Source organism: Barbus barbus (assembly GCF_936440315.1).
Source record: "Barbus barbus genome assembly, chromosome: 32".
Taxonomy (NCBI): domain Eukaryota; kingdom Metazoa; phylum Chordata; class Actinopteri; order Cypriniformes; family Cyprinidae; genus Barbus; species Barbus barbus.
The window spans coordinates 21,754,815-21,764,759 of NC_136760.1; the positions used below are offsets into that span (position 1 = coordinate 21,754,815).

At 35.6% G+C, this 9,945-nt stretch overlaps 1 protein-coding gene across 1 annotated transcript; it reads right to left on the bottom strand.

Moving 5' to 3' along the window:
* Nucleotides 1–3,596: 3,596 nt before the first annotated feature.
* Nucleotides 3,597–9,777, bottom strand: LOC306852057 (transmembrane protein 114-like; the record flags this gene model as incomplete). Its single annotated transcript, XM_079388662.1, has 4 exons — nt 3,597–3,832; nt 8,536–8,673; nt 8,877–8,933; nt 9,606–9,777. 4 exons carry the CDS (start codon nt 9,775–9,777, stop codon nt 3,597–3,599), a joined length of 603 nt encoding a protein of 200 aa, XP_079244788.1.
* Between the last annotated feature and the right edge of the window lie 168 nt (nt 9,778–9,945).

Here is a 9,945-nt window from a genome sequence, read left to right on the forward strand (position 1 = left end):
GACTGCCAAGACTTACCCACTTAATTCAGCGGTGAGATGTATAGTACACCCACTTGGTGTGTACATATTGTAGGTGCACGTGCACACACACATTTAATGGTTTCTCACAATAAACTATTGTGACTGACATTTTAATCTTGTTTAAATGCATTCTTTAAGCAGCAGAAGCAGTTTAAGGCTTTTTAAAAAGCTACATTATGGCTAGTTTTATTGTTTTTATCATTCAGTGTTATATAGGTATTCCCCATAAGGATAAGATATAGTGTGTAGAGAAGGATTGTCATGACGACAATGCAAAGATTTACTGCTGTTGATATCGGAAGGAGCTTAGGGCCACTGTCTAGTCTTGGCTGATAATGCAGATAACTTTATTGCTATAGCATGCGTGAGGAATGAATTGGCTGGATCTACATTATTTTTTAAATGACATATCCCTAAACTGGTTTTGGGCATATTCATTTATTCTGCTGCTTATTTGCCATTTCCAATAGCCCTCGAAATTTACCGTTAAGACATTGTAAACAGTGTCACGGCTGACAAGCCAATATCTTTCTTTGCCTTGCAGAAATTACAGAACTTATGCAGAATCTTGTGCACCACATTCATAGAATGAGTGTGGGTTATTCTCACAAAATCTGTCAGGAAAATGTCAGGGTTATATGCCAATTTTAAAATAAATAGAATTTAAAAATCATATTTTGCTTAAAGATATTTTTTGTTGTTGTTGACATTTTCATGACAGTTAAGCACATTTCATAGTTTTCATATTCTCATTGTAATGCAAAGCAGATTCTCATTTTCATATTCTCATTACCATATATTAAATTAAAAAGTTATTTCTACATTGAAGCATTTGTTGTAGAGATTTGAATTTATGCTAATTTAAATGTATTTTAAAGTATTGTTTTGAAAAATTTAAAGTTAACAATTACTATACAGTAAGAGATTTGTCATTATTAGAAGTGCATTATGGTAAAGAATTGGGGGTAAAAATGTGAAATTGTCCTAAAAATAACATTACAATGCAAAATATTGTATGCTCATAAATATAGGCGTAATTTCTATGGTGAAATGTGGACATTTGAGTGGCTTTGTGAGATTGGCCTGTTTGCGGTATTTATTTTCTGCCAACAAAGCTATTTTAGGATTTTTGGAGTGAAGTCTGTTATAATAAATGTGCACATGAAATTACACCACAGAATGAAAAATTAGAGAAATATTTAAATAGTAAAACTGTTGACTGCTTATAAACTTATTGGAATTAATTATTGGTTGTATTTAATAAAGAAAAAATGTATGCATGTGGTTGCATAAATACCAGAGAATCGATAGGCACATTGATAGATCTCATGATGGAAAAATACTGCCATGTGCCATTATGAAGTAAGCCACAAGGCCAGCCCAAAGGAACATTAATTTCAGCCTTGTGTGGTCCGCTAACGCTCTGATGGGGCCGTGTACGGTTGATGGGGTGGACTAATCAGCTACTTATGGAGGAGGCCACAAAAGCAGATTGGCTCCAACAGAAATTCAAAATTATTCAGTGAGGGCTTGAGTGCTATTACTAGACTCAATGTATTCATCTAAAATGTCAAAAATAGGGATGGCAACAAAGCATAATTTATAGTTTGTGAATAATTCAACAAAAAACATTTACATATGTTTGGGATGCAGCATTTGGTAATCTGTGCTTTCAGACCAGCCTGGTCTTTAAAAGAAATAGCTGTAATTTACACAAATAATAAAGACAAATTAACAATTCAAATCAATTTTAGTTTGGAGAGAAGAATCAAAGCCAATGTTTTTTTTTATTTAAAAAAGGCAGTCTCATCACTCACTTGTTCAATTTTCTTTCCACACCTGAATATGAAGCTGAATGATTCTGATTTCTTGCCTCTGCCAGAGCTTGTCACCCTCTGAAAGTGTTAAAGCAGGCCTCTGACGTCTATGGCTACTGTTATCCTGCATAGAAAAAAATTAAAGCCACTGGGGTGCTCATTTAAGACAATACATTCTTTATGATTCATAAATTCATCCAAGTGTGCCAAAAGCACTTTTGAGTCACTACTGTGAGTCACATTTCTTCTGTTGTTGTTGATCTGTTAAAGTTTCCACGTATGAACAGTGTACACTAAGAATTAGAAATATTATAGTTGTCCCTGCTTATTATTATTTGTCTGTTAGTCACGTTTGCCCAGCCTTTTGGTGCACAAATATGTTATTCTTTATACATCTTGGTAAAACAAAAGTCCAAAAAAGTTCAAAAACAAAAAAACTTTCATACAGGCAATTCATTTAAGCTTTAATCTATGAATATCTAAAAGCATAATGTTCCTCACTGTTGCCATAAACCAAAATCATCATAATAAAAATTAGAAAGAAGTCAACCCATATATTTCCATTAAGTAATAGCTCTGAAAGCAACTACATGACCAACAAACAACAACAGCTAATCAAGTAAAAAGTGCAAAGCACTCAAACATACATTCAAAATGAAACGATAGTATTAAAAGCAACACATTATGTACGAGAACAGTATTTTAAGAACAACAGCATTCACGAGACATTCAGTTTGCAGGGATTGTGAGATGTCTCTTGGCATTTCAAATTAAATCTGCTTGTTTGGGTTTGATGGAAAAAAATGTGAGAAGACAAATAACTGTGATTAGATATGATACATCTTAGCACATATTTTCTTAAAGGGACAGCCTGATTCATAAAAAGATCAAAGTTAAAACATTCAAAGCACACAATCATGAAATGTGAAGTTTCTAGAAGCCTGAGTAACATCAAAGAAGATAAATATAAAGCTAATCAAATTGTAGAATTCAAAGGAATTTTGTTCAGAATAGCCTTTTGATAAACTACACATATTTAATGAACAATGGATGGCTGTAAAACATATACAGTTAGGTCACACTTCCTGTTACATGCCCGTACATAATGTAAAATCAAGGATAATAACAGCAAGTTAAAAAAAAACAGTGAAACACGAATACTGGAAAGCAGAAGCTCAGCATAAAAGTTAATACATTACAGATGCGCAAGCACACAAAAATTTACTAGCAATTACAGTAGCAATTATCAACAAAAGATATGAAAATGAGCCAGACAGTTGGTCTTTGAATTGACCTATATGCTATAAAATGTAAAAGAGCTCAGAGAAAGACACAGAATGGAAAACCACTAACAGAAAAAAATTATTGAATGAAATTTACATAACAGTTCTGATATTTATATCTGATATTATATATTTTTTGCATATTACAAAGGGCAATTTAGTTGTCCATATCTACACTACTAGTCAAAAGAAATGTTTTTCATGGTCTTGAATACAAAACATGCTTTTGTTATAAATGTCTTTTTTCCATTTCAATTTATTTCCATTTGTGTTATTTTCTGGTGTTGATGACTTTACTATTATGCTCAAATGTGGAAACAATCATCATAGAAATGAATAGATGTGTCCAAACTTTGGACCACTAATGTAAATCTGTGGTTTTTCTAACAATGTAAGATAGAGAGGAGACCGTACCTTGACAAATACTGACTATACCTTGCTTGAAATGGACATGGTTCAAGGAGGTGGTGAGTCTCTATATGGGGGCGACAGACTCTTCATACTGGGTTAAAGGCAACAACTTGACAGCCAGCAGTAGGAGAAGACCAGTGATCACCTCCAGAAGAAAGGAGATCCAGGCCATGCCCATAGACCAGCCGAATGATGTGTGGACTTGAGCCATTTGCTCATGGCCCATCCGCCTTTCAGTTTCTTCCAGAGCCTTCTGAGAGTACCTGATGTACAGACTAACCCCAGAGAGAGTGAGAAGACCTGAGAAAACACATGCACAAGCACGCATGAATGCAGGCGCACACAAATAAAACCAATTAAGCATCACTTAGACTTCACCTTGTTGTTCTATCAGAGGTTACAAGATATTCTTCACTTTGCGGTGTACTCTAGATAGATGGATTTTAAAAAGACAGTTACATATTTAAACGTGGGCTAAAACAGTAAGCAGTCTTAATTCAGTGGATCTAATTTGACCTTAAAATCTAGCTGATTTTATTATGCTTGGCAATTTCTTTTAATCAATGACAAGTAGTTAGTAGAACATTGGATGTACGTGGGCTGTGATGGATTTGATGTCTTCAATACCACATTCATAATCGTATCTGTATTCAGTCATGAGCACTGAAGCCTAAATGCAGGCAGCATTTTCCTTTGCATAAAGACTGGTATTTTGTACCTATAACAACTTTAGTGAAATGTTAATGAAAAACGTATTTGTGCTATATTGCTTTAAAAACAAACAAACACATGGTTTGATATTTTGTTTAATGCAGTTACATTCATATATTTTTAAGTGCAGCTTAATTGCCATCCAAAATGTAGATGAATTTGTTTCTTCATCGGAACAGATTTAAAGAAATTTAGCATTACATCACTGACCAAATGACCCTCTGTTGTGAATGGGTGCCATCAAAATGAGAGTCCAAACATCTGATAAAAACATCACAATAATCCACAAGTAATAATCCAAAAGTTTCTCCAGTGAAAAAGTCATCTCGACTGAATTGGGAGAGAAATGATCAAATCCTGTTTATAAGAGAAAAGACAGTTCTAAACAAAAATCTTTTTGTTTTGAGAAAACAACAGGGGATCGACTTTTTCACTGAAGAAAGTGTTAGATTATGGTATTTTGGTGATGGTTTAAAGTTAAAATGCTATAAAATTAGATTTGTTTATTACAAACATGCAGCTTTTAGCTTCACAAAACATAAATTCCGATGGCACCCATTCCCTGCAGAGGATCTATTGGTGAGCAAGTGATGGAACACTACTTTTTTTTTTAAATCTGAAGAAACAAACTTGTCTACATCTTGGATGGCTTAAGTACATTTCAACAAATTTTTATTTTTTAAGTGAACTATTCCTTTAAGTGTGACATAAGTCCAAAAACTTTCTATAAAAAAACTAAACAAAGCTGCTTTGCTTTACTGATTCAGGTCTTTAATAGCTTCTCCTTCAGTTGTTAAACGCTGATTTTTTGCAATTGTGCTAAATTGTCTGGATCCAGTGATCTTATTCCCACTCATTCAAGCTCATATTTTACTAATAAAGCTCCCAACTTAATGTTTGCATTATAAATAAACCCATATTTCAATAAACCCATATTTCGAGCTGCCAAAAACTACTCATCTTTTTCTGTAATCAACTGAACCAGAACTGAATACAAAAACATTCTTCAAGATGCGAGTTTGTCTCCCTAAACACTGATCATACTGTAAGCGCAGAGAGCCATAAACACACATGACTAGTCTACGACATCCGCTCTCAGAATTAAGAGAAGCATCAGCTATGTAAACAGGGAGGAAGTCAAACTAGCTTCCTGTGGCACCCTGCGGTGCCTGATGATTCCAAGACGTGAGCCATTATTACCAAATCTCTATTAAAACAGAATGTGCTGATGTGGATAAACAGCAGCAGAAATCACATCTAATTAAACACTGACAAAATGAGAATGGATTTCCACATCAGCCATAATATGCACATAAAATTAAGAGCCAATAAACAGAGAATGTAACACAGTTTCTAATTAGCATGGCCAAGAGTCTAGACAGGAACAAAATGACTTGTTTCTGATCTTACAACGGTTCATTTAGAACAGTTTGTACTATCCAGGAACTACTAATTATTTTATACAGCACTGTGTGTATGTCACAATCACAAATCACAACATGGTGAATGGATGCACTGATATTCTTAAAGGAGTATTCATCCAAAAATTAACTCTGCTGAAAAAAAATTAACTCGAACTCAAGGATCAAATATGTAGATGAGTTGGTTTATTCATTGAAACAGATTTGGATAAATTTAGCATTACATGGATCGCCTGCAGTGAATGGGTGCCGTCAGAATGAGGATTCAAGCAACTGATAAAAGCCTCACAATAATACACAGGACTCTAGTCCATCAATTAATGTCCTCTGAAGTGAAAAGCTGCATATTTCTAATCAAATCCATTGTGTTTTTAATTTTAAACTGTTGCTTCTGGCCATAATACAAGTACATAATCCAACTAATCTACATCTTGGATGGCCTAAATGTACATTTTCAGAAAAATTTCTTTTTGGGTGAACTATTACTTTAAAAGCATCATCTTATGAGAGGAAAACATGAATGAAATACAGTTCATGTGAAATTCTCTCATGTAAAAAATTCATCCGTATTTTACTATACATTCTTGTCTGAGATAACCAATCCAAAAAATAGAGGACATGCCAAAAAAATAAAGACAATATAAGTAACAAGGCAGACGCCAAAATATTACCCTCACATTTACATTCCAAGCTTCACTGTGTTAAACACTTGCCATGCGCTCCTTATTACCACGGTGATAAATGCTGGGGTTCATTGGCTAACTCCTTTAAGGAAACCTTTATTCAAGTCATATGTCTTCAGGCTACATAGTGAGAGAACACACTCAGATACAGGCTTTGAGATGCTGTCTCGTGTCGGGGTGAAGAGCAAGCCAGCTATGTCTCAACAATGCCTATGTGTGTATTTTTGAAGATCAAAGCAAAATGATCCTGCCTGTGATACTTAAGTTGCTTTGGGATTTCGTACAGGGGTCTCAGGAAATGAGCTCTGGTTATACTCAGCATGCATTATTATTCTGTTTTATTTTCTTCTGCTCATGCATGCCTTCATGAAAGAACAAAAGCAATAAAATCACATTTAAATGAGAGACTGATGCATGGTCAGAATTACTGAGGGCTGTATTATTCCTTACATAAATCAACCCAGATATTTTTTGGTTTCACCTTTTCCTTGCACCTTAAGATTGCCCATTTCAATCACAGAAATAGCTGGGGAGACGTTCTCTATGATCCTATCAATTTCTTGAGAGGAAAACGATGAACCGCAATAACTTCAGTCCCATAAGACTCTGACATTACAATTATTCCAGGTGAGTAAGGCCTTCAGTCTTCCAGTTTTTGAATGTCATTCAGGGAACTACAGAGCCAAGAGTTTGAACTTGAACTTTGTTTATCTGTGTTGTACCCCATTAGTCTGCAGACAAAAGATGAATTTGCCTGAGATTAGGAACACGCTAAACATTACGCAAATGTAAAATATTTTGTTCTATTTAAAAAAAACAACAAAAAAACTTAGATGTTGACTTATCTCTTGCTCACTTCATTCTTCCCTCAGGTAGATTACTAATTGTCTGTCAGTGCATGATGCTATAGGCTTATGAATATTAATCACGTTGTCAGAGTTTGCTAAAAGTGAGATGCTGGAATCAAAACACATATAGTGAAAGGTGAGCACTAGCCAATGGGATTAGAGCTTGTGCATTAGTCCCTCCCATTGCCGAAGCAACCAGCATGCGGAGGCTTCTACTGCTTGCTCTTCGTTGAAAGCAAGCAGCTATTGTTAGTTACTTTGTACTGTGTGATAATTATTGTTAATATTGTGCTGTATGAGCATGGTCACTTTTATCTCAATTTCTGCAGTTCCTTTTTCTACAGAGAATCTAACTTTATAGCCATTAGTGGTGGCGAAAAATAAATATGCTACTCTAGTAGGTGGCGACAAGTGAATGTATATCATTTAATTAGGATTGTATTTATGTGAAACAACCCTATCTCAAGCTATTTTAACAGAACAATAGCTTTCAAAAAGTAGTGGAAACAAGGGAAGGACATTTCGGACTATTTTCAAAAGGAATTACAACTGTTTTGTATTGATAGTTTTCACGTGAAGTCACACCCTTATAGGAACGCCCACGAGGCTTTGCTCTATTGACCGCCAGTTATTTTTAATGCGGTGTGCATTTAGTAGTAATGTAGTAAAATGCTGATATTAAAAGGCGAATTTCAGTACACAACTGATGCATACTTTGTACAGGCAAGCAGATGAACCCAGAACATAAACACAACGTGCAAAGTTTCACATTAAATGGTTTCCCATAGAAAACCATTATAACGAAAATATGGAACCATTTAGCACATTACGTTCATATTATGGACTCATCTGTTTGCCTATATAAAGTAAGCATAATCAGTAAGGTGTGTATTGAATTTGTTCTTTTAATATCACTGTTTTGAATACATTAAGGCACTCTAAGTGTTTTTCATGAAGTTTTGTTGCACTGTTTAGTGCTTGAAATATTGCAGCAGGTGCATATATTATATAGATTGCAAATGGCCAAAACTTGCATTTTGCTCACATATCTTTATTTTATTCTTTTGAGGGGTGATTTAAATATTTGCGGCTTGGAAACAGATGGAAAATTGACAGGCTTGTACTGCAGTTATATGGATGTTATGGCCTCTGGTTCTTTGAGCCGGTCACGTGACTGAAAGCTATGAATTTTATTGTATGTTCACCCATGAATGCATTTCAGAAGTTTGTGTTTTCTGCTGACAAACTTTTTTTGCAGGCAACATATAAACTGGTATCTTTGATTTTATAACAGTAGAGGTTTACTGAGGTAACCATGACATTCAGTGGGTCAAACTTACTGCAGAGGAGGAAATATGAAGCGGATCCGATCAGGAGTATCCGGCTTCTGGCCAAGGAACTGACGAGACCACAGATACCTCCAAACACCAGCATCACCAGACTCAAGGGCAGCAAGATGGCAATCACGCTATGCATGACTGAATGAAGTAAATCATAGCTGTTTATCTACACAGAAATGACTTATGTAACTAAACCAACTAAAATCTTATCCATCCAAATGTACAAAATTATGGCTCAGTGATCCATTTATAGCCAGATGTGTTTCATGATGGAACACTGCAGCACAGTAAGCAGTTTTTATAGGGAGTTACGGTTGTTGAAAAGGGTTTACAGCACTCACTTTCCATCTGCCTTTCTGACTCTGAATAGCCAGTGTCTTCTGCATGACTTTGGACATCTATAAAAACACAAAGCAAATCACCAAGGTGAAAATTATGACCGCGCTTCTTGTAAAGCTCGAACCCTTCAAAATATTATTTTTGTAGGCTATATATTCAGGCTATATGTTCCTATTCAGCAGCGTTTTCAAACGTTTCAGTGAGCAAATAAGGTCTACATAGCGCCATATTTCTGCTCAGAACTAACACAATTCGATTTTGCGTGAGGAGGTAACCATAGCAGCATCTGCTCAATCAGGGACTAGAAGATCGTACATCGATAAAAAAAATAAAAATACATATCACATATAACTGAAAAGTAGCTAGTGTTGTTTAAAAGGTATTTCAGACAGCTGAGGCGCTAAAAGACAATTTGGGTTGCAGTTGCATAAGAAGACGAACCTTCAAGCGCCAAGAAAGTTATAGAGATTTAAATACATAATTTATTTGATATGCAATTTAAATGGTCGGTTTTAAACGTATTATTGGGCTAGATGTTGTTTTGTAGGTGCAATCTCTATTAAATTATGTTTTATTACTTACTATGCCAGGAAAAGTCCTGGAAATCCACTGGACAAATGAACAGTACGCACACCAGTTAAAGCCCAAGATATTACTAATGAATAAAATGATCAGAGGCAACTCACAGATCCTCACGAGTAAAGACTTGAGAATGAAAATGAGCCACATACCATCTGTAACTCCCCAAAGTCCAGAGTTGGTGCGCGCCGGGTCGGTGTGGTTCGTGCGCTTGTCCTCGATGATGTACCAGTATTCAGTTCCAATGGCAAGTGCTAAAGAGATGAAACTGAGAATACCCGTTAAACCCCCGCAGACGACCACGAGACCGAATGTAATTTTCATATCGGTCAGAATATATGCGATTCCGCTTCAGGGCAACTCAAAAACTAAGCTGAAACCCATACCATTTGGCTGCCCGAAACGATCAGATGCTAAACCGAAGGGTCCCAGGAGCTCATGGAATAAATCACATGCGCTTCCCAACAGCTGGAATAAGTAATGCTGGCTGTC